The sequence below is a fragment of the Lutra lutra genome, chromosome 1 (assembly GCF_902655055.1).
Source record: "Lutra lutra chromosome 1, mLutLut1.2, whole genome shotgun sequence".
Classification (NCBI taxonomy): Eukaryota; Metazoa; Chordata; class Mammalia; order Carnivora; family Mustelidae; genus Lutra; species Lutra lutra.
Genome location: NC_062278.1, coordinates 218,864,284 through 218,887,517, shown reverse-complemented (window position 1 = coordinate 218,887,517; position 23,234 = coordinate 218,864,284). Strand labels below are relative to the sequence as shown.

The window sequence follows — 23,234 nt, the reverse complement described above, 5'->3', positions numbered from 1 at the left end:
ATTAACTATTGCTGTGTAACAAATCACCCTAGAGTCAGTGGCATAAGAGAACATATATTTGTCATCTGATGGTTTCTGTGAGGGCCAGGACTCAGGGCACAGCTTATCAGAATCTTCTATTGTGGGGTCTCTTAGCTGTAGTAAGGAGCCTAAAGGGCTGTGGTCTCATCCGTAGGACCAGCTGGGGAAGGGGCTGCTTTGAAGTTCACTATTTAGTTGTTGGCAGGACTGGGTTCATTGTGGATTGTTGGACCGAGCATCTCAGGCCCTCACTGCCTGCTGGCTAAAGGATACCCTTGGTTCTTTGCCATGTGGACCTTCCCAACATGCTGCTTGCTTCACTACTGCAAGCAAGCTGAGAAGGCCACAGAGCTCATCAAGATGGAAGTCCCAGTCTTTTGTAACCTGATCTTGGAAGTGGTGTCCCAATACCTCTGATGTACCCTGTTGGTCAGAAGCCATCACCAGATCCAGCCCCACACTCAATGGAGGGGATCACCCAAGGGCGTGAGTAGGGGAGATGGGCCTCCTGGGGGATTAGTCTGAGAAGCTGCCTTCTGTACTCTCTCCTTCATTCTTCTCTCTGTAGAAGGAGGAAATCAGGACATCTACAGTGCACTCGCTCATTCATGCAACAAAGAATTACTGAGGGCCTGTGTTACATCAGGCTGTTCTAGGCACGTGGTGACCAAGGTAGACAAGGTTCCTATTGTTGTGGAGCTTACATACCAGTGGAGAGGCAAGAGGACAGACAAAAGAAACAGGTGTGTAAATAGACAAGATAATTTATGAGTTAGCAATAGGTGCCATCAGTGAAATGGAACAAGATAGTGGATGGAGAGGGGCTGGGTGCTAATTTCTGTTTGCCAAGGGCAGGCTGCTCTGAGGAGGTGACATTTGAATGGAAAGCTGTAGATCAGAAGTGGCCAGTCGTGAGCACCTCTGGTAGCAGAATGGCATGCACAAAGGCCCTGAGGTTGAATCAAGCTTGATTGGATTGAGCACAAAAAGGTCACTGCAGTTTCAGCCTAATGAGTGTGGGGGAGGGTGATAGGGATGGAGTCAGCAGCGGGTAGAGACCAAGGTGAGAATTTGGGTTTCAGCCTGAGTGTGAGGAGAGTGGTGGGAAGGTTTGAGCTGGGGAGGGACAGTCTCTTATTTGCATATAAAGGCTCCTCTCTGGCTGCTTTGGAAGGAGGACTCACTTCAGGGTGACTGGGGTGGCAGAAGGGTGTCCAGGAAAGCGATTGCAGGGAGGTTTCTGAATGTGGAAAATGGTGGCTTACACCAGGGTATAGACAAGTGGGGAGAAGGGGTCAAATTTGCGATACATTTTGGAGACGCAGACAGTGAGCCTCAGCAAAAGATAGGAAGTGTGTGCGGGGCATAGGAAACGAGGAATCAAGGCTGACTGCTAGCTTTGGGGTTTGAGCAACTGGATGGTGCCGTTCATTGGAGAAGGGGATGTTTTGGGAGTAGAAGAGGGAGTTCTTTTGGGGCCACGTTAGGTTTTAGATGACAAAGAGAGCCAAGTTCACTGCCTCATCCATTGTCTTTCTGCTCCACCAGCCCTCACTGTGCTGAGCCTGCTGAGCTGTGGGTTGGTGGGGACGGGGTATCCAGGCTGTTGTCCCTACACTTCCTCCTAGCTGCGGTGGGACCCAGTCAGGGGGCTGGAAGGCCAGTCTGGGTGTGGTGGGCGAGCATAGAGTGTGGTGGAAAGAGCTGACTGGTTCTCAGCATCTCTCCTCCTTTCTTCTCTTCCTCCTGGTTTGCGTGCCTTTGGTATTGCAGAAGTGAGAAAATTAAAAACAAAACAAAACAAAATGCTTCCTAGACTTCTTCCCAGCTCCAGTTCTGGTTGCAGATGAATTTCTACCAAGGAAAAATGCTCATAAAATTTGGAAGGCAGAGAGGCAGAACTGTGTGTGTGTGTGCGTGCCTATTTCCAGCTTTGCGGGTGTTGGGAGATGTGCTTGGATTCGGTAATTCTGGGGGCAGCCTCTCAAGTCTCTACCTTTCTCACTGAGCAGAGGAGGCAGCTCCCTGATGGCCGAGCTCTGTGATGTTCCACATGATTCCAGGGCTACTAAAAAGTGTGCTCTTATGAGCAGCACCAACCCCATCAGCCGGGAGCTTGTTAAAAATGCAAAGTCTGGGGGTGCCTGGATGGTTCAGTCAGTGGAGCGCGCAAGTCTTGATCTCTGGATGTGGGTGTGAGCCCTGCGTTGGGTAAGGGAGATTACATAAAAATAATATCTTAAAAAAAAATGCAGTCTTGGGCCCCACTCCCCCAATCTACTACACCAGGAACTCTATGCAGAACCCAGGAAGCCATGCTCTAGCCAAGTTTTCCTGTTGATTTTTATTTTTTACATTTTCTTTTTAGAAATGTAAGCTCTACACCCACCTTGGGGCTTGAGCTGATGACCCCGAGACCACGAGTGTGTTCTACCCGCTGAGACAGCCAGGCACCCCTTCTTGGTGATTCTTTTGCACATCAAAGTTTAAGAAATACTGGCCTACAACTCACTTTCAGTCCCTCCAACAATGTTACAAGCCCCTAAATCCTTGCATTAAATCCTTTTCTGCTCCAAATGCCTACCACAGTCCTTGCACTGAGCTCTGGCTGATAAAGGGGAATCAGAGTTCGAGGCTTTACCGGGTCAGCGCTTGGACTCTGGCTCACTGCTTCACAGCTGTGGGCTTCATGCAAGAGATTCCTTGCGGCAAACTGTAATTTCCAAAGATGGTCACAGCCACGTCTCCCATCCCATATGCCCTTCTGGAATCTTGCCTCCAGTCTACATCCCAACCTCTCGAACCTGCGTAGGCCTTCCTGAGCCTGTTGGTTAGGAGTCTGGAGGACACTCTCTGACTTCTGAAGGTAGGTCAGGCAAATGCAGTGTATTCTGCCTTGCTCTCTTGCGATGGTTGCTGGGGGCGGCGCGCGGGGACCAGTCACCATGCTGTGAGGATCCCCCTGCAGACTACAGAGGGAAAGTGATGCCCTCCTCCCACCCCTTCTGAACAAATCTAGGCTCAGAGAAGGCAAGTGGCTTGCCCTACTCAGTTACCCCGCTCTCCGGGGATGGGACGCTGAAACCTCCATCCCGCTCCCCAGCACCCGCAGAGCAGATGCCCCGTCCCCACCCCCTTCCATCCCGAAAGGCTCACTTGCCAGATGGCGCAGGATGACGAGAAATGCACAGGACAGAAACAGGGCAGGACACCGTTTATTAAGCTGAGGCGAAGGGAGGCGGGAGGGTCGAGGGCACAGCGCCTTTGGCACGCACGCTCCCAGGCTGCAGTAGCGGCCGCCCTCCACCACCCCTGAGGGGGAAACCGAGGTTGGCGAGAGCTGGAGGGGAGGGGAAGGGCGCTCGGGGGAGCCAGAGATCAGAGGTGAGGGGGAGCTCAGCAGGAGGGGTGGACAACAGTCAACTGGGGCTCATAGATCTGGGGGCGCCATTGGGGTTCTTGGGGGAGGTCCAGGAGAAGGAGCGCGGGTGGGGGCGAGGAGGGAAGGCTCACGGGTCAAAGGTCAGCTAGGGCCCCGAGCGGAAGCGGAAGCAGAAGCGGAAGCAAGCAGAAGCGGAAGCAGCAGCCGCGAGGTTCCAGGTTCCTGGGGGCCCTAGGCCACCTCCTCCTCGGCCTCCTCCTCGAACTCGCCCTCCTCGGCCGTGGCGTCCTGGTACTGCTGGTACTCGGACACCAGGTCGTTCATGTTGCTCTCGGCCTCGGTGAACTCCATCTCGTCCATGCCCTCGCCCGTGTACCAGTGCAGGAAGGCCTTGCGCCGGAACATGGCGGTGAACTGCTCGGAGATGCGCTTGAACAGCTCCTGGATGGCCGTGCTGTTGCCGATGAAGGTGGCGGCCATCTTGAGCCCCCGCGGCGGGATGTCGCACACGGCCGTCTTCACGTTGTTGGGGATCCACTCGACGAAGTAGCTGCTGTTCTTGCTCTGCACGCTCAGCATCTGCTCGTCCACCTCCTTCATGGACATGCGGCCGCGGAAGACGGCGGCCACGGTCAGGTAGCGGCCGTGGCGCGGGTCGCAGGCGGCCATCATGTTCTTGGCGTCGAACATCTGCTGCGTGAGCTCGGGCACCGTGAGCGCGCGGTACTGCTGGCTGCCGCGGCTGGTGAGTGGCGCGAAGCCCGGCATGAAGAAGTGCAGGCGCGGGAAGGGTACCATGTTCACGGCCAGCTTGCGCAGGTCGGCGTTCAGCTGGCCCGGGAAGCGCAGGCAGGTGGTGACGCCGCTCATGGTGGCCGACACTAGGTGGTTGAGGTCACCGTAGGTGGGCGTGGTCAGCTTCAGGGTGCGGAAGCAGATGTCGTACAGGGCCTCGTTGTCGATGCAGTAGGTCTCATCCGTGTTCTCCACCAGCTGGTGCACCGACAGTGTGGCATTGTAGGGCTCCACCACCGTGTCCGACACCTTGGGCGACGGCACCACGCTGAAGGTGTTCATGATGCGGTCCGGGAACTCCTCGCGGATCTTGCTGATGAGCAGCGTGCCCATCCCGGACCCCGTGCCGCCTCCCAGCGAGTGGGTCAGCTGGAAGCCCTGCAGGCAGTCGCAGCTCTCCGCCTCCTTCCGGACCACGTCCAGGACGGCGTCCACCAGCTCGGCGCCCTCCGTGTAGTGGCCTTTGGCCCAGTTGTTGCCGGCTCCCGACTGGCCTGCGGAGGGGAGGGGCGGAGAGGGGGCATGCCCCGCGGTTATGGGGAGAGCTTGCCCTCCTTGCCACCCCCGGCCATGCTAGCGGTTGGATAACGAGGTTGTTATTTCGTTAGTATGATTGTTAGTCCTTCTCTCTGCTTCCCTCCTTGCCTCTCTTCATCCAGCAGCCAGAGGGATTTGGGTAAAACCCGAATCGATTCATGCCCCACTTTGGCTCAAAGCCATCCCACTTCAGCTCAAAAACCAGCTCCACTTTTTAGTAAAAACCCAGGTCTTCCCCTCAGCCTGCAAGGCCCTGCAGGACGGGCCACTTCCTCACAGCCCCCCACCTCTCTCCCTCCCCCCTCATCACTCTGCTCCAGCCACAGCGTCCTCCTTGCTGTTCCTCCAACACACCAGGCACATTTTTTTTGCCCCAGGGCCTTTGCACATGCATTCCCTCTGCCTGAAATGCTCTTCCAGCAGATACCCATGTGGCTCTCTCACCTCCTTCAGGACCTTATCACCCTCAGTGAGGCTCTCCCTGATCACTCTATAAACAAATGGACCCTTTCCCATTTTTTTATCCCTCTTGCCTGCTTATTATTTTCCCCCTGCAAACACTGACAAACCCGTGCTGTCCTATTAATCATGTTTATTGTCTGTAATCTCACAGGGAAGTGTGAGCTCCAGGAGGACAAGGATTAGTATTAGAATTCGTGCTGGTATTTTCACAAAAAGGTAACATTTCTTCTCATCCCCTCTCCTCTGACTCCACACTGGTGTGACCTCATCAACCCTGCCCTGGACTGGTTCCCAGCCTCATCGTCATCTCATCGTCATCTCTTATTCCCACAAAGTCTGTTCTCCTCCAAGCCGCCAGAGGGTGCCTGTGAGCACCAGAGTCAGGTTACCCCCCTCTACCCACAAACTCCAGGGTTCCCACCCCCTCAAGACACAGGCAAAGTCCTCCCTGCAGCCCACAGGGCTCTGAATAACCTACCCCTACCCTGTCACCTCCCTGCTCTTACCTCCTCCCTCTCTCCCCCTTGCTCACTCTGCTCTGGCCACACAGGCCTCCTTGTTGTTTCTCCAGCACACCAGGCCTGATGCCGCCCCAGGACCTTTGCACCCGCTGTTCTGCTGCTTGGGATGCCCTCCCCCCCCCAGGTATTCACATGGTTGACTCTTCCTTCAGGTCTCTGTGCCATGTCACTGCCTTAGAGAAAATAGGATTGCCAGGCAAGCTGGCTCCACTGCCTTCCCTACCCTCTCTCCCAGAGACCATAGAATCTCTTAGCCCCGATGGAGCCAACCGTGGTCATCCTAGAATCCCTCACACCCTTTGGCCAACAGTATTTAGTCCTTCCACAGCTAATCCTCAGGACATATTGTGCGCCATACCCACGCCATACCCACGCAGTATCATTATTGATACTGATCATATTGATGGTATCATATCATGATATTGATACATATCATTATTGATTTGATTGCTGACATCACTTAGACCAGAGAGGGGAAGTCACTTGTCCAAGGTCACACAGCTTGTTCTGTCAATGCCTAGACTTCAGACTCTAAACCGGCTCTGAGGAAGAGAGGTTCCCTGGGGTGCTGGGGGAGAGGGTGGAGATTGGGGTCTGAGGCCAAGTGGGCGTTACGCAGCCAGCCTGACTTAGGAGGCGCTGGGAAATGTTTCAGAGAAAGTTGTTCACGGAGTGTGCTTGCTTCTTGAGTCTGAGTGCTGCAAATGTGTCTTGTTTTCACGTCTGTTCCCTCTGTCTTGCACACCTTTCCTCCCTTCAGTGCTTCTTGGCACTGCTCCTGTTTTAGATTGCAGAAACTGATGATGATGGTGAAAACAACACTTGTTTATTTACCTTTTGCTCTCTGCTGGGCATTGTTCTAAGTGCTTTACACATATTAATGGCTTTAAGCCTGGCCATCCTGAGATCCCGATGAGTAGGTCTTTTTTTATAACCCTTGTTTTAAAGATGTGGAGATGGGGCACAGAGAGATTAAAGAGCCCGGTGGAAGTCCCCCAGCTGACTCAATCAGTGGCTGACTTGTACTTATTTATCTTCTCTGTTGCCCATCTCCCTCCATCAGTAGGTTGGTTCCCTTAGGGTAGAGAGTTTCATCTGCTTTGTCCATCTGTGGGTACTGCTTCTGGTATGTGGTAGGTGCTCGATAAATTATTTGTGGAATGCATGAAATGGCAGAGCTGGCATTTTCACACAGGCAGTCTGGCTCAGGTCCATACTGTTAAATTCAAATGCCACCTCCTCCAGGAAGTCTTCTCTGCACCCTCCCCCATATCACATGCCTGTCCTAGACTCCCACAGTGGCCTGTGTGTCCCCTGTCACAGCCCTGACTGCCCTGCCACCTCCTCCACTGGGCTGTGGGTCCCTGTGAGTCTCCCATGACATGTGGAGAATTTTCACCAAGCATTTGGAAGTAAAAGGAACAAGGAGGGGGCTTCTCGTGCCTAAAACTCACCAAACACAAAGTTGTCAGGCCGGAAGATCTGGCCAAAAGGGCCAGAGCGGACAGAGTCCATGGTGCCAGGCTCCAGGTCCACCAGCACGGCTCTGGGAACGTAATTTCCTCCTGCAGGGAAGCAGATGGAGGGCAGCTGGGGTGCGGGAGTGCCAGGAACCAGCATCCTGTCCCTTCTCGGCCTCCCGGCCCCCACTCTGGCAGGTGCCCCTGAGCCCTACCTGTGGCCTCATTGTAGTACACGTTGATTCTCTCCAGCTGCAGATCACTGTCCCCGTGGTATGTGCCGGTGGGGTCGATGCCATGCTCGTCACTGATCACCTCCCAAAACTAGAGGGATGGTGGTTTTGGTGTTAAGGGCAGAGGGAAGGGAAACAGGAGGCCAGGCCTGTCCCTGCCTCTCTGGGTCCACGACCTCCAACGACCTCCCTAGCTGCCAACCTGTACCCCAGCAAGGTGAATGGGGGACCGGGAGGCATGGTGGGGAGGCAGGGATGAGGCAGCAAGAAGGGAGAGGTGGGGGCGGGGTGGGGCAGAGTCATCACCTCAACCTATCCTGCCAGCGTCAGCTCGCCTAGGCTGCAGCCGCGGGGAGGGGCAGTGTCTCTTTGTGCATGTGAAGAGGACAGTGGGCCAGCTGTGAAGCCAGCTGTGGCCAGCGGACAGAAGGCTCGGCCCCACCCCCATCGCCCTCTTTGTTCCTGGCCTGGCTCTGCCCCCGCCCTCCCCCAGCGGTCCCTGGGGTGCTGGCCTCCTGAGGACCCCATCCCTCCGAAGGGCCCAAGGTAGGGGAGCTCTGCAGGGCTCGCGGACCCGCTCCGCTACTACCGGCGGCCTCCGACGCCCCATCCCCCGCGCACCTTGGCCCCGATCTGGTTGCCGCACTGGCCGGCCTGCAGGTGCACGATCTCCCGCATGGCGGTGGCGCTGATGGTGGACGCGGCGGCGGCGCTGATGGGGGAGCTGCGGCGGCGGGACGCTAGGCAGACGCTGCGGCGGCGGCGGAGGCGAAGCACGGTCCCTGCGCCCCCGGGGCGCCTCTATATGAGCGGGCGGGGCCCGCGTCACGGCGGGTCACCGGCCCGCTCCGCCCCCTGGTCCCGCCCCGGGACGGAGGTTGAGAGGGTGGAGGGATTACCCCCCTCCCCACGTCCAGCGCCTGGAGACCTCCGGGGGCACCGGCTGGGCCACTCCAGGGCCGCATGCTCCCCCACCGCGGGCCGTGGGATGAAGCCCCCCAAACTCCGCCGGACCATCTCCTCCTCCCACCCGCCGGCTCCCAGCGCGGCCTGGCCATCGGGCTCCTACGGAGATCCGGCTAAACAAGCACCCGAAACAGCCGGCCTCTCCCCTGCCCTTCTCCCACCTACCCCCAGGGCGGCCCTGCCTCAGTTTCTCATCCGTGGCCTGCCTCCCCATTCCATTTGGGTCTTATTTGCCAGAACTCTGGCGTCAACTGAGAGGACTCCTAGGGGGGCCGCGCTGGGGGCTCCGGAGTTGCGGTGTGTTTTGGGAGGGGGGCGGTCAGTCCCCAGAGGACTTGAAGCCGCATAGTAAGTAACAAGATTTTTCTTCCACGTTTGGCTGGGGATGCTTCTGGAAGGTGATGGAGGTTGTAGGGAACACTGAGTCCTCCCCCCCACACACACCCTCCATTGGGCTTTGGGTCCGTGGCAGTTGGGGCCAGACCCAGCCTTGCCTGGGGTTGAACATCAAGGAGTAAGACTTCTAGCGGGACTATACACGGGGTGGGTGATGAGCACCCCCCACCACCCCCGCCCCTGGGGGCTGCCTTGCTCTCCCCCCCCCATAGACCCCTCTCTGCTCCAGTATTGTCATTCATCACAAGGCCTGCCCTACCTTTGCATTTCTCGTTAGCTGTATGACCTTGCACAGGCCACTGTCTTTGGCTGAATTTCCTTATCTGCAAGATGGGGCAGTCAAGAATGCCCTCCTGCAGGGCCACTGGGAGGGTCCCATGAGACGGCCCAGTTAACAAAAAGCCGGCTCCAGTTTTTCCTGGGAAGAGTAAACAATAAATTGTAGCTATTAGTGTTATAGTCATGATCAGGGGCTGGGAGAGACTTCCTGTGCTGACCCTCAAGGGAAGGCCAGACCTCTTGGGGCCACCTTCTCCTGACCTCTAGCTCTGCCTTTCCCAGGAAGCCTCCTCCTCACCTCCTCCACATGCCCTGTGGTTTCCAGCTACTGTGGGGAGGGGGGGAGATCAGTCGGGTTGGCAGTGTGCCTAGGGCCTCACATTTGCCCGTGGCTTTTGGTTTTGACACGACCCCCCTTGGTTTTCAACAGGGGGTGATTCTGCCCTCCCAGGGAACACTTGGCAATGTCAAGCCTGGATGGGGTGTGTACTGGCATCTAGTGGATGAATGTCGCCAAAACATTCTACAGTGCCCAGGACTGTACAATTCCTCCGGGGCCCCAAGAATGATCTGGCACCCAATGGCAGTAGTGTTGAGTTCTGGGAAACCTTGTGTTGCCAAGTGGGAAAAAACTGAGACCCCCTAGCTCACTCTAGACCTCAGAATAGATTTCTGGTGGGTTAGACAGCTGTTACACGGTATAGACTAGGGGGGACCCCCCCACACACAGGTCTGTGAGTCACTTCCTCTAACTGCCCCACTCAGATGTGTACTTAAATGCCTGCCACAGCCTAGGGCCTCAGTAGGTCTGGAGGTCATGAAGGCAGTGTCTCTTTGGGTGGGGGGATCGGTGGGATTCTGTAATCCAGGGGGTCGCTTGCTGCTCAACACCCTAATGCAAAGAAGTATGGAAACCCTAAATGTCAATAAGGCCAAAGTAGAGAAACCCTGATTTAGACCTTTGAGGTTATGACCCAGTGTGTTGTTAACAGTTGATCCTGAAGACATGGAGGTTCACTGGCCCAAGTTAACCTGTATGAAAAGTTCATAAACTCCACGTTGGCATTTCTTAAAATTTTTTTTTTAACATACCAAGAGTCCTAAAAAAAAAAAGACCCGAAACATACAAATGGAAATGGCTCTGCTGGGAGGGCCTGAATTGGGGGTCAGCCCCAGAAAAATGGAGTTTCCTATGTCACCCCACCAAGGCAGGGTTGATCTGGGTTATGGACTGAGCCCTAGAGATCAGGGTTTCCTGGATTAATCCACCTGGAAAGAAACAGTTTCCAGAGAGTATGGCCCTGCGGTGCCCTTCACCTCTCTCTGTATCAGGGCATCCCTTGGGTTCCCTGGTGGTCTTTGGAACAGCAGAGGGAGGGCAAGGGAGGGAGAGAAAGGAGAGCAAGGTGCTGCTAGCACCTGGAGCTCCTGGGACCTGGCAATGCCAGAGATGGAGAGAGCCTGCTGGGAAGCGGGGGGGGGGGGGGGGGGGGGAGAGGGTTGGGGTGGGCTGATGTCATCTGTCTGTCCGCCATGGCTGCAGCTCCTAGGTCTGACCTCTCCCATGCTGCCTTCCCGGGAGCTAAAAAGTGCCGGGTGTACCATGGCCTCCAGGCAAACAAACCCTCCCTGGTAGCATGGTATCACCTGCCACCCAGAAAGCCATCAGGACTCCCTGCGGGAATCCGGAGACCAGATTATGCGAGTGGTGCCAGGAGTCCCAAGATCCAGATGTAGCCAGTGAATAGAGCCAGGGGCAAGAAAAGGGGGTTCATGGCGGGTCATTAAGAACTGGGTTTTCTGTCTCCAGGTGCCAGCCTGCCCACAGAGCTGGGGGGCAGGTGGGCAGCATCTCGGAGCCCCAGGAGTGGCTGTGGACAGGGACTCCACCCTGCGGCTGCATTTTTTTTTTTTAAAGAGTTTTATTTTATTTATTTGACAGGCAGAGATCACAAGTAGGCAGAGAGGCAGGCGGGGGGTGGGGGTGGGGAGCAGGCTCCCTGCTGAGCAGAGAGCCTGATGCGGGGCTTGATCCAAGGACCCTGGGATCATGACCAGAGCTGAAGGCAGAGGCTTTAACTCACTGAGCCACCCAGGCGCCCCCTGCGGCTGCATTTTTGCACCCACCTGCCTGGGCAGCCATGGTGTGAGGTAGGGGGTTCTATCTTGCCAGTTTTGTATGGAAATGGATTTCTTGCGTCCAAAGAGGCTATTGGCTCTGGCCCCTGAAACCATCACTGTGGGAGAGCTATGCTAGTAACGACACACTAGCGCTGGGAGAAACGGAGGATGCTGAACCGAGGGTTTCCTGTGCAGTCAGGTGAGACCCTATGGGGAGGCTCATATTGTAGCCTGTACTCCTGCCTCTGGTCCATGTCACATCTCCAACTGAACGAGCCGGTCTCATCAGGTAGCCTTCCAAGAGCAGGCATCGGGCTCCTGATTTTGAAATGGAAAACAGAAAACGAAAGAAGTCCCATTTTAAAACTCCAGGTTAATTTACTTCCTTGGAATGAGCAGGAGGAATAGGGACCTGGCTGCTGAGCATTTCAGGGAGAAATCTGGCATCAGCACTTAGGGAATCCTCACGAGGTGGAGAATTCCCAGAGACCTAGAACATTCTGTGCACTAAAGTGACCACCCTTTCTGAGGTCTGCAAAACCAGGGAAGGCCCGTCTTCTAGTTCTATGTGACCTGTCCACCATGTGGGGGCCACATTGCCACCCCATCTGTGAGTCTCGAGGCATTGCCGTCATGCACCCCAACCCCGATCCACCTCAGGAATGCAGTCTGTTTTGTCTACTAGTAATGATAAGAGTGATGTTTAAGCCAGATCCTGTTCGAAGTGCTATGAGTGTGTCAGCTCGTTCAAGTCTGAGCCCATGAAACCACAGCCCTAGCAGGCAGGTGCTGTTTGCAAGCCCATTTTACAGATGCAGAAATGGAGGCTTTAGGGGGTTTACTATCTCACACACAGTGGAGGCTAGGAATAAAGTCCATACATTCCAGCTCCAAAGCCCCTGATCGTTTATCACTTCGGCAGGCGGTAGTTACTTTGTTGCTTGGTCTTTAAAAAAAGAAAAACGAAAAAGAGCCGGTATTTGTATGGTCTATCTTTCAGGAGGAAAATGTTGCTGGCGTGACCAGTAGCTGGTATGAGCCCTGTGACTGTGACGTGCTCCTTGGCCTGGCCTCTGTCTGTGCCATTGTGTCTGCCCACCACATTGCCCAGATGCTCGGGGCTGACTCCGATGTGTGCAATCTGATGGCACCACTTGAGTCTGTACTTGCTTTGTCCTCTGGATCTGTGAGTCCTTGACTCCTTTCCAGAGGCTCCCTTCCCTCAGCACCTCCCCCCACCACTACTCCTGTCACTTCACTGCCCAGACCTTAGACCTCCACCTCCACTGGGTCTGATTTCCCTTCCCCTTGCCCCTGGCAGAGCCCATCCCTGGGCATGAAAACCCAGCCTGGCACGGGCCCTCTCCAGCTGCAGAGAGGGGGAGACAGGGAGTTCTGGAAGTTGCTGTTCTAGGACAGGGATGCTGAATGAGCCTTAAGAGGAAATGGGCCCTCCCCATTCTTGCCCGCCCAACTCCAGGGGCACAGGAAAGCTCTGTGGAGGCCGTGCCTGGCACTGCTGGCACCAAGCGTGTGTGGGGAGGGGGAGGAGGACAACAGAACGTTCTCTGGCCTTGCCTGGTGTGTGGCCCGCCTCCCACTAACACTCGCCACCAGATACACGGTGGAGTCCATCTCCACGGAGGCGTGCTCAGAATGGAAGGACTTTCTGGGAGATGGGTGGGGGAGGGCTGACAATGGCTATACTCAGATGGGGCTGGGGTGTGGTGGGGCTTCCTCCTGGGTTCCCCTCATTGCCCACCCACTTGCCTGACATCAAGGACATCTTCGGGAGCAGGTGCAGGTATCACTGGTAAGGTAGCTCCTTTTCTGGTTGAAGGAAGGGGGGTCGGGGAAGTGGGGCCTTAAGTGACCCATATGAATATGAAGTTGCCCAGGTGCCTGGGGACCACGGCCACGTGGGTGCTGCTCACGAAGGCTGGTGAGCTCAGATGCAGGTCCTGGACCCAGAGCATCTCTCCCAGGAGGATCTGTGAGCCACACCGGAGTGGGGAGGGCTCAGCACCATGGGGCACGGGTGCCACAGGCATGGGAAGCCCCAACCCTCTGTCTCAGACGGACTGCATTTCCCACGTCATGTGGAAAGGAGGGGCTGGTTTCCCACTACACCGGGCGGAAGGGCATGGCTTCCCATTTCACCAAGAAAAAGGGTGGGACATCCCCCTATTTTATGTCGGACACGGGCAGGAGTCCCGTATCTAAAGGGGCGGGACTTCCTGCTACACCGGAAACGGGCAGACTTCCTCCCACAGGCCTGAAAATGGTGGGGCTTCCCCCTTCACCAGGCTAAAGAGGCAGGATGTTCCCTCTAGGTTTGAAAGAGGGAGGTTTCCTGACTCCCCAGGAAAGGGAGCAGTAGGACATCCAGCTCTAGGAATGTGAGGGGTGGGCTTCCCTGCCTGGGGGCGGGGGAGGGGCTGAGCTTCCTCGTGTGCTTCAGGCCCAAAGGCAGGCCTTCGGGCTCTTCTGTGTCAACAAAGGGCGGGCCTGTCCTTTTCCTCGGATGTAGGCTTTCCATTGTATTAGGAAGAGTGGGTACCTCCTCCTGGCTCTGGCCCACAGTTTGCCAGAAGAAGGGGTACAGTTTGCCCAGGACCTGCCACCCCTGCATGGGGTGAAGGTGGCCAGCCCCTTACCGTGGAGAGGGAGGTTAAGCAGGTAGACCAGAGGCCTATTCCCCTTGGACCTTCTGGCCAGTCTGTCCTGTGTATTCAGGGAAGTGTGGTATGTGTGTGTTCGTGCCTGTATCTGCGGCGCTGTAGCTGAGCTGGGAGATGCTGGTGTGAACGCTGTGTGTGCGCAGGGTCTGACACGCGTCAGGGAGGGCAGGGGGTGCTCTCTGAGGCTGTCTGTCAGAAGACCCACCCCCAGGCCTGCTACCCTGTCATAGGGAGTTGGAATCCAGCTTCCCACAGCGCCCCTCAACTCCCTTCCTGGGTTGAGAGGGCAAATCTCGTGTCCCAGCCTGCCCCCCCCTTCCCAGTGAGGGGGCTCTGGTCACCAGCTCTAGCCACTGGGGAGATGCCAGCCACACATCTAGACCCCAGGCAAGCTCAGGCCATAGAGAGAGAGCCATGCACACAGTCTGACGTCTGCAATGACACAATACAACCACCCGGTCTGACCTCCTCACAGATTCAGATATACACACGCAGGCACACAATGCAACAATATACCCACAACACACGTAGGCCCATAGAGACCCAGACATGCACCAGGCTACACAAATGCCATCAGATCTACCCCAACCCAGTTACACAGTCAGGCACCTGCGCCTATAAGCCAAGTGCAATTGTAGGGGTCACCCACACTGAACACACCTCTCCAAGCCAATACAACACATGGCATGAAAACACAATAACATAACCCACAACACAGAGGCCCAGAGACACACGTACACACCACTACGTCTGATACACACAGATAAGCTCTTGCACTCAGACCTCAGTACAGACAGAGCCCAATGTGGAAAGAGACCTGAAGCACATGTGCGTGTGACATGCACACCCGAGCACGTGTACATGGAATCCTACACTCACGTGCATAGAAGCACAACACAGACCAACCTCAGACACACAGGGAGACCCAGAACCTCACATACAACAGACACACAAACACACACAGAGGTACACAATACAGACACTCCCCCTCCAGACACACAGACAAACTCAGAGATACCACTCAAAGAGACATACAGCAAACAAAATCATATGAAAGACTGAAAAAAATGGTTGAAGGGAGAAAATAAAATCACATGCAAGACAGACAAAAAGGAAAAAGACACACAGCCAGACACTCTTCTGGGAACACATACCCAGGAAGACAGGAAAAGGCCCAAAGTCACACTTGTGGAGAGACCCTTTCTTCCCGATTCACACAGACTCACACTGACCCAAATATCCCGGAAATACACAGATGAGCCCAGGGATGTGAAGTCACATGACGTGTGTGTGTGTGTGTGTGTATGATTGTGTACACACACACACACACACACACACACACGTGCCTGCAGCCAGCCCCCAATCTAGAAACCCTTGGATAAAAACAGGCAGAGAGAACCCCCTCTACAGATTTTTGGCTGTTGGCACTGGGGACCCTTAAGGCTGGTGGGGAGGGGCTCACCTAGCAGCAGACACAACATTCCAAAGCCACCAACAACATGGCGGTCCAGGTGTGCGGCCCAGGTAGGGCAGGAGTGTCCTGAGCAGGTCCCCAGGCCACAGGCCCTGGCCCCCAGATCACCGGCTGGGGCAAGGCCAGGATTGCATGTGGTGAACTTATCCACTGTGGGGGCTACAGGGTGGGCGCACCCATCCGGCCCGGGGTTTAGAGTTCGTGAGCTGGATGGGGCCTGGGCAGTGAAGACCACTGTGGGCAGGGCAGTTAGACTAGGGATGGGGATGGTTCAAAGGCTTAGCCCGGGTAGGAGGCGCAGGGTTCTCGAAAGTGGAACGCAGGAAATGCGAGAGGATTTTTAGATAGGAAATAAAAGGGTGGAGCCTGGGAAGAAGGTGGTACTGGACGGAGAGATAGAAAAGTAGGCGGGGCAGCAGAGTGGGCAGGGCCTGCCTGGGAAGCTAAAGCGGGAGGGGAACATGGCAAAGCTAAAGAGAATGACAGGGGGGCACCTGGGTGGCTCAGTGGATTAAGCCGCTGCCTTTGGCTCAGGTCATGATCTCAAGGTCCTGGGATCGAGCCCCTCATCGGGCTCTCTGCTCAGCGGGGAGCCTGCTTCTCCCTCTCTCTCTGCCTGCCTCTCTGCCTACTTGTGATCTCTGTCTGTCAAATGAATAAATAAAATCTTAAAAAAAAAAAAAAGAATGACAGGAAGTGGGCGGAACTGAGGGTTGGCAGGACCCGGGAGTCTGAGAGCCGGGCTAGTGGGCGGGGTCTGAGGGTGACGGCGAAGTGGGCGGGATTGGAAGGCTGATGGGGGGAACGGGCCCAAGCTAGAGGATTACAGAGAAATGGGCGGGATTTGGAGGCTGATGACTGGAAAAGTAGGCGGAGCCTAGGGAGATGACAGGGTAGTGGGCGGGACTTGGTGAGTGGGCAAGGCCCGAAAGGGGAATGTCTGGGAAGTAGGCGGGACTGGGAGAAGGGGCAAGGCCTGGAGGGGGACGGCTGGGGAGGTGGGCGGGACTTGGGGAGATAACGGAGTAGTAGGCGGGACTTAGGGAGGGGGCGAGGCCTGGAAGGGGATGGCTGGGGAAATGGGCGGAACTTGGGGAGGGGGCAAAGCCTGGAAGGATGACGGGGGAGTGGGCGGAACCTGGGGAGAATGGGGGGGCAGTGGGCGGGGCTGGGGAAACGAGTGGGCGGACTGGGGCATGGGCAGGGCTTGTGAGAAGGGTCGGACGTGGAAGGGGCGGGCTCAACCTTCTTAGGGTCAAAGTCACATTGGAGTTGGTCAGTCGTCCTCCTGCGCCAGCAGTCTCCGCCCTGGGCATTCCAGAACGTGGGTGATTGCTTGGTGGTCACTTTCTGGCTGAGAGCCGTGCGTGGCGGACCGGCATCCTTCCCTGTGCGCCGACGGGTCGCCCGGTCCGGGCGGGCGCCCTCGCCGCGTCACTTTGGCCAATGGGTGTCCGCCTCCGGCTCCCTCGGTCTTTCTCAGGACCGCGAACAGCACCCCGCGGGGGCGCGGAGCAGGCTCCGTGGAGGGGGCGGGCGAGGGTCTCCCGTCCCACTCCGGCTTCCCGACTCTGTTCCCGTGTTGAAGGTCTGCCTGGTAAGGCTCCGGCCGCCCGCCTTCCTGCTCCCGGGTCGCCACGCTCTTTCCTCACCGTCCTTTGCATGTGATGCCAAAGACCTAGAAGCAGGTTTTCCTTCTTTTAGTCTAGACGCCCCCACGATCCCCCACCACGGTCCCCCGGCTTGCAGCCCGGGGTTGAGGCGCCTGGTCCAGCAGGGGTCGCTCGCGGCTTACTCTGGGTGCCGCTGCCAAGACAAGAGACCTAGAGGTTCCTCGAGAAAGTGGACAGGCCCCCCACGAGAGCCTGGTCCACTAGCGGGTGGCGGATCTTGGACGGTTTGAAGGATGGGGCCTGGGTTCCTTTGGTTGTGTTCCCTTGTACTTTGTGCCCTTGTTTCGAGTGTCTTGACGGTCTCTCTGGGTCAGCTTGTGTCACTGTGTGACTTGTGTGCCTTCGTTAGCCTCTGGGTGTCTGATACTGTGAGTCTCTGATTGCGTATCCCGAAGAGTTTGAGTCTCTTGGAGGCTGTTTATGGGTGAGTGGGTATGTGTGACCATGGCCACGGGCGTGTCCTTGTGTGTGCCTGGGGCTAGCTTTAGTGGCCGCCCTGGTGTATGTATGATTATGTGTTCAGGTATGTGTCTCAGTGTGTGTGTGTGTGTGTGTGTGTGTGAGAGAGAGAGAGAGAGAGAGAGAGTGTGTGTCTATACGGTGTGTTTGAGTGTGTCTTTTTTTTTTTTTTAAAGATTTTATTTATTTATTTGACAGAGAGATCACAAGCAGGCAGAGAGGCAGGCAGAGAGAGAGGAGGAAGCAGGCTCCCCGCCGAGCAGAGAGCCCGATGCGGGGCTCGATCCCAGGACTCTGAGATCATGACCTGAGCCGAAGGCAGCGGCTTAACCCACTGAGCCACCCAGGCGCCCCTTGAGTGTGTCTTGATTTGTGTCTTGGTTTGTATGATTGTATATGACTGGAATGGGGGCACCTATTGTACCCCTATGTCTGTCTGCCTTGTGGCTGCCTTCCTGGGTGAGCTGGAGAGTCCCTCCAGGTGGTGGCTCTGCTGGGACTTCCTTCCAGGGGTGGGAGGCTTTGCTTCCCAGCAGAGTCATCTGGCTTCTCATGCCAGTCCCTTCTGAGGGGTCGTAGAGGCTGGCCCTGGTCTGCCCGGGTCTTCCCCATCCCTGTGTCCTTCTACTGCTCTCAGCAGGGAAACACCATTTCCTGCCTTTGATGTCACTGGTGCTAAATTTTCCCTTCTTCAGCTCGGGCTACTGGTTTCTTTCTACGTGTGTGCACACCTGACCACAATTCCGTACTTAACATCAAAAAACCAAAACAAAGCAAAACAGTAGCACATGGAAAATGCAAGCGGGCAAAAGTACATACAGTGAAAGAGCCACATTGCTCACCCCCAAATCCTGTGTGTGTCTGTGTTTTTTTTTTTTTTTTCTATACCTTCTAGAAATCTGCTGTGGCAAATACATCTCAGCTCTAACACAAAACAGCATTCTTGGTACATAGCATCCTGCAACGAACTTAACCCTTAGTTAGAGATCTTTATCGAGCCCCAAGGAGATGACTCAACCTTCTCCACGGCTTGATTACCAGACTTATTCTGGCCATTTATTTTTTTTTTATTTGTTATTTTTAAAAAGATCTTATTTATTTATTTGACAGAGAGAGAGAGATCACAAGTAGGCAGAGAGGCAGGCAGAGAGAGAGAAAGAGAGAGGGAAGCAGGCTCTCTGCTGAGCAGAGAGCCCATGTGGGGCTCAATCCCAGGAGCCTGAGATCATGACCAGAGCCGAAGACAGAGGCTTAACCCACTGAGCCACCCAGGCGCTCTGGCCATTTGTTTTTAATGATGACTTTGGCTATTTGCATCCTGAAAACACTTTTGCAACAGACATTCCCACCTGTCCGTTTCTCCGTCCGGGATGTCTGCCCTCGTTTTTGGAGGCTAGTGGTGTGTTCTCAAGATCGATGCTGGCATCGAATCACAAGGAGAACCAGACTGTCAGCAATAATGGCTAACCTCGCCGGGCCCCTACTGCGTGTAGGACACCGTTCTGGCTCCCTATCCTAGATGATAATCCCAGGACGTGGTCACCGCTGTGAGCCACACATCCTCGAGGGGAAAACCAAGGCATAGATAAGGGAGAATGTGCTCAGGATCACACAACGAGCAAGGGGCAGAGCTGGGATTGGAGCCGGAGTAGTTGGGGCAGAGCTGGGATTGGAACCGGAGTAGTTTGGATCTCATGCTTCTGTTGTTCCTCAGTCAGAGACACACCTGTGCACACATGGGACCCCTCCCTTCCTCAGTCCTAAACATGCAGCATCACACTGGAATCATGCAATTCCAAAGCAGCTGGTTGTGCACCCCTAACTCCACAAAGTGTAATTGTTTTGTACTGTTGTGTGTTGCAGTGTATACACAACACCTATGGTGTATACAGGTGTATGCTGGGCCCTACGCCTTCCTGGCTGATCTAGGGCTGAGGAGGCCCAAACCCAGCTTTCCCAGAGATTTGGCTAACTTGTACAACACGATTCCCCCTCTGGTGTTTCTTCCTTCCTCCAACACCTGTTAACATGGTCATGGCTAGGGGCTCCTGGGTGGCTCAGCTGGTTAAGGGTCTACCTTCAGCTCATGATCCCTGGGTCCTGTAATCGCTGTGTTCTGGGATCAAGTCCTGTATTGGGCTCCTTGCTCAGGAGGGAGCCTGCTTCTCCCTCTGCCGCCCCCGCCCCCCACTTGTGCTCTCTTGATCTCTGTCAAATAAATAAATCTTAAAAAAAATCCCAAACAAACAAAAAACCCAAAACACATTGCCATAGCTCAAGACCAACTCTATTCTATCAGGTTCTTTCCTTCCCTTTCTTCTTTTCTTGTTTACACACCCACATTCAGTCCTTTCCTCACTTGCTTGCCTTCTCACTTGTGTACTTACTCAGCAAACATCACTGATGTCCTCTATTAGGCTTCGCCTCTTTCCTGGGGGAGACGGAGGATCCAGGCCAGCTGGAAGTTGACAGAGGCTGCTGGGGTGGAGGGGATCGGCCACGGGTAGGGGCTAGAGGGCCATGTGGAACCCAAGGAAAGGGAGACGAATTTTGGTAGGAAAAATCAAGGCACACTTCCTGGAGGGGGTACCTGTTCTCAGGGCCTCCTAGTGGGGAGGGAAGGTGCTCCTCCCTCCAACTACTTCCTGCCCAGTCCCTCCCTTGAGCCCTACGATGGTAAGGGTGAGGAGTCAGGTCCTACCCCAGAGGTGAGGAAAACGGCCCACGCTCCCCTTGGGGAGACTGCTGAGCCTAGAGGTGCAACTCCACTGAAGGTGGGGCGCTAACGGGGTGATGGTGAGAGCCTTGTGATGGGCAGGGCTGCCTGGCTCAGATGTCCCGACCACAGCAGCACGTCATGGCACTCCCTGGCTGTGGCCTGAGCCTTCCCCGGGCTGCCAGCGCCTGTTTCCCCTCCTTGGGGGGAATGTATAGATCCCCATCAAGCCCCTGGGTGTAAGGAGTTCTGAAGAGTCACCATGAGTCATGGAGGCTAAGTGACTTCAACCTTTGGCGTCTTAGGTCCTGTTGGGAAGGACCATGGACTGGGGTTGTGGAAGATTCAGAGACCAGACGACGCCAGCTCCCCTCCATTGAGCCTTCAAGATGGACCAGAGAGAGTAAATATTTTGGGCTCTGTGGGCCAGTCTCTCTTTCAGTGCTCAGCCCTGCCACACTATGGCAAAGGTACGACATGGAAATGGACGGGCACTGTGGTGTGGGTGTGCCCTTCGAACTTTATTTGTGGACGCTGACATTTGAATTGCATATCATTTGCACGTACCACGAAATCTTCTGCTTTTGACGTTTCCCCACCACTTAAAACCAGAAATGATGAATGTGTAAATGATGAATGAATAAAATGTGTCATTGGTGGACTGTGATTTGCTGACCTCTAGAGCCCATGCTGGCAACTGTCTGTACTTCATTCATTCAGGGAATATTATCGAGGCTGGTAGTTTTCTAGGGCAGACAGAGGTGTGACATTCCGGGAGATAACAATCTCCTGGGCAAAACAAGCCAGGAAACAAAATGAGCGAGGATATTTCCGATGGTGGAAATGCTACCAAGGAAATACCATGGGGCCATAGACCCGGGACCGGAGGGCAGGACGCTTTCTTTTGGGTCCTCAGAGAAGGTGATGCTTGCGGTCTTCCAAACACCTCCTTTGGTCAGCTCCCTGGCTGTGGCCTGCTGTGGGGTAGGGCTTGATGATAAATGGACTGGTTCCTGCTTGGCTCCTAGGAGAGGGGTCTTCTACCGTCCCATCTTTCCAGGGACGGGAAGGGTTGGGGTGGGGAGAATTTCAGCTCCTGCCTTTGGAGTCAGGAGTCAGCTTTCCAGTGTGATTCTTCTACTCTCAGATGGCTTCCTCTGCCCAGAAACTGTCCTTCCAGCTCTCCTGAGCAAAAAGCAACATTAGAAATGGCTGTTTTTTGGGGCACCTGGGTGGCTCAGTGAGTTAAAGCCTCTGACTTCGGCTCAGGTCATGATCCCAGGGTCCTGGGATCGAGCCCCGCACCCCATCGGGCTCTCTGCTCAGCGGGGAGCCTGCTTCCTCCTCTCTCTCTCTCTCTCTCTCTGCCTACTTGTGATCTCTGTCTGTCAATAAAATAAAATAAAATCTTAAAAAAAAAAAAAGAAATGGCTGTTTTCCCACCTGCTGGGGAGAAAAGCTAGTGTCTCTTTTGGGGATCAGCTTGAAGCAAACTCCTCAATGTTAACCTCCACCCACCACACTCTCTTTTGGAGTTGGCGGGGGTTTGGGAGGGGGTGGGAATGTTACCCACAGCTGGGGAGACTTGGGGGATGCTGATGGTGGAATTCTGCTGGGGACACATTTGGCTTCCCGTCCTGCTGGCTGATAATCTCGGTTTAGTTTCAAAACTATCGCTTAGCTGTCACCGCAGTGGGCTTTCAGGAAAGTGCCAGTAGAACCTGGTACTCAGCTCATGCTGTCTACACACCGTGACGCTGGACCTGAAAGTGGTGCTGCCTGCTGGCCTGGGAAAGACCATTCCAGCCAGAGGGATGGCAGGCGCGAAGGGAGGACCCTGGTACAAGGCAGTGCAGCATCTCTAACTTAGGCCAGTGCCAGAATCCTGGTCTGGAGGGCTCAACCACACACTGAGAACTGAGCTTCTACTCCCGGAGTGTCAACGGGTCTAGTTTGCGGTGCTAGAATTTGCATAACTAACAAATCCCCAGGTGCGGCTGCCTCGCTAGCTGGGGTGTCACACTTTATAAACAGTTCAGATACAGGAAGCATTTAGCACCTGCTAGCACCAACAACAGCCCGCAGCATCACTGCGTGCTTCCCGTCATTGTCCAAGGAGGCCCAATACTACAAAATAAAACGCAGGGGAACCATCCCATAATGATTCTGTTGAACCCAAATCCCGCCCGTCCCCCATCCCCCCCTCCATTTCCCGGCTGTCTATCCAGGCAGCGCGGAGATCCCTTGCCAGGCCAGTTTCCGCTGCGGAGCCGGGCTTCTGGAGGAGCCCAGGGCTTTCCCAGTGCTGCCTGTCTCTCAATTCAACGTCGCTTCCTCTTTTGGGTCCGAATTTTCACCCCTGCTCTGCTCCTCCTCCCACCCCGCCTCCACCAGGGGAGAGTGAACGGGAAATTTGAGTTTCCTCTGCTTTAGCCAAGACTGTCCCTTCCCTGTAAGGGGGATTTCTCTACCTGGACTCTCCAGTCTTGTGCTTGTGGGGTCCAAAAGGGGCCCCTGACGGGAAGCGTCCAGGTGGGTGGGTGGGGGCAAGCCAGGAAAGGCTCCCCGGGAAAGTGAGGGAGGGTGAGGGGGGGCTACTGAGCTTGCCACTCAGGGTTCCTACGGCGGTGGGGGGGGGGGGCTGGTGTTTATGCTCCAGAGAAGGTGGTGGAGGCTGTTTCCTGACCCCTCTGCAGATATGCTGGATTTAGGGGAGCGCTGGGTGAGCCCCAGGAATGGGGGTAGCTAGGGAGTGGCAAGAAGGAAGGGAAGGAGAAGGACTGAGAGACTAAGAAACCGAAAACCAGAGAGTCAGAGACAGGGAGAGACCCAGAGATACCCAGAGGGCCAGACACAGACGCACAGAAATAATGAGGCCAGAGATGGAAGCACCGCCTGAGACCTCATAGGGTGACAGTCCACAGAGACGGGGCCAGATCAAGAGCGAGAGAGGCACAAAGAGGCGATGCGGAGTTAAAGACCCTCTGAGAGGCAGAGGCGGAGAGAGATAACCAGAGAGACACGGGAGGGAGAGACCTGAGATCGAAGAGGAAACGGT

The 23,234-nt window shown here is 55.4% G+C and overlaps 1 protein-coding gene across 1 annotated transcript; it reads right to left on the bottom strand.

Moving 5' to 3' along the window:
• Positions 1-3,218: 3,218 nt before the first annotated feature.
• On the bottom strand, positions 3,219-8,207 carry TUBB4A (tubulin beta 4A class IVa). Its single transcript, XM_047705521.1, has 4 exons — positions 8,033-8,207; positions 7,394-7,502; positions 7,173-7,283; positions 3,219-4,692 (listed from the first exon to the last, which is right to left on the bottom strand). Exons 1-4 carry the CDS (start codon positions 8,087-8,089, stop codon positions 3,635-3,637), a joined length of 1,335 nt encoding a protein of 444 aa, XP_047561477.1. The 5' UTR covers positions 8,090-8,207; the 3' UTR covers positions 3,219-3,634.
• Positions 8,208-23,234: the final 15,027 nt, after the last annotated feature.

Bases quoted from the DNA above. Each gene is read 5' to 3' on its own strand.
- TUBB4A (XM_047705521.1), bottom strand. From the start codon at position 8,089: ATGCGGGAGATCGTGCACCTGCAGGCCGGCCAGTGCGGCAACCAGATC. The intron at 7,503-8,032 runs GTGCGCGGGGGA...CCATCCCTCTAG, and splicing joins GCAACCAGATCGGGGCCAAG to TTTTGGGAGGTGATCAGTGA. The intron at 4,693-7,172 runs GTGAGTTTTAGG...TCCCCTCCGCAG, and splicing joins GCCTGACAACTTTGTGTTTG to GCCAGTCGGGAGCCGGCAAC.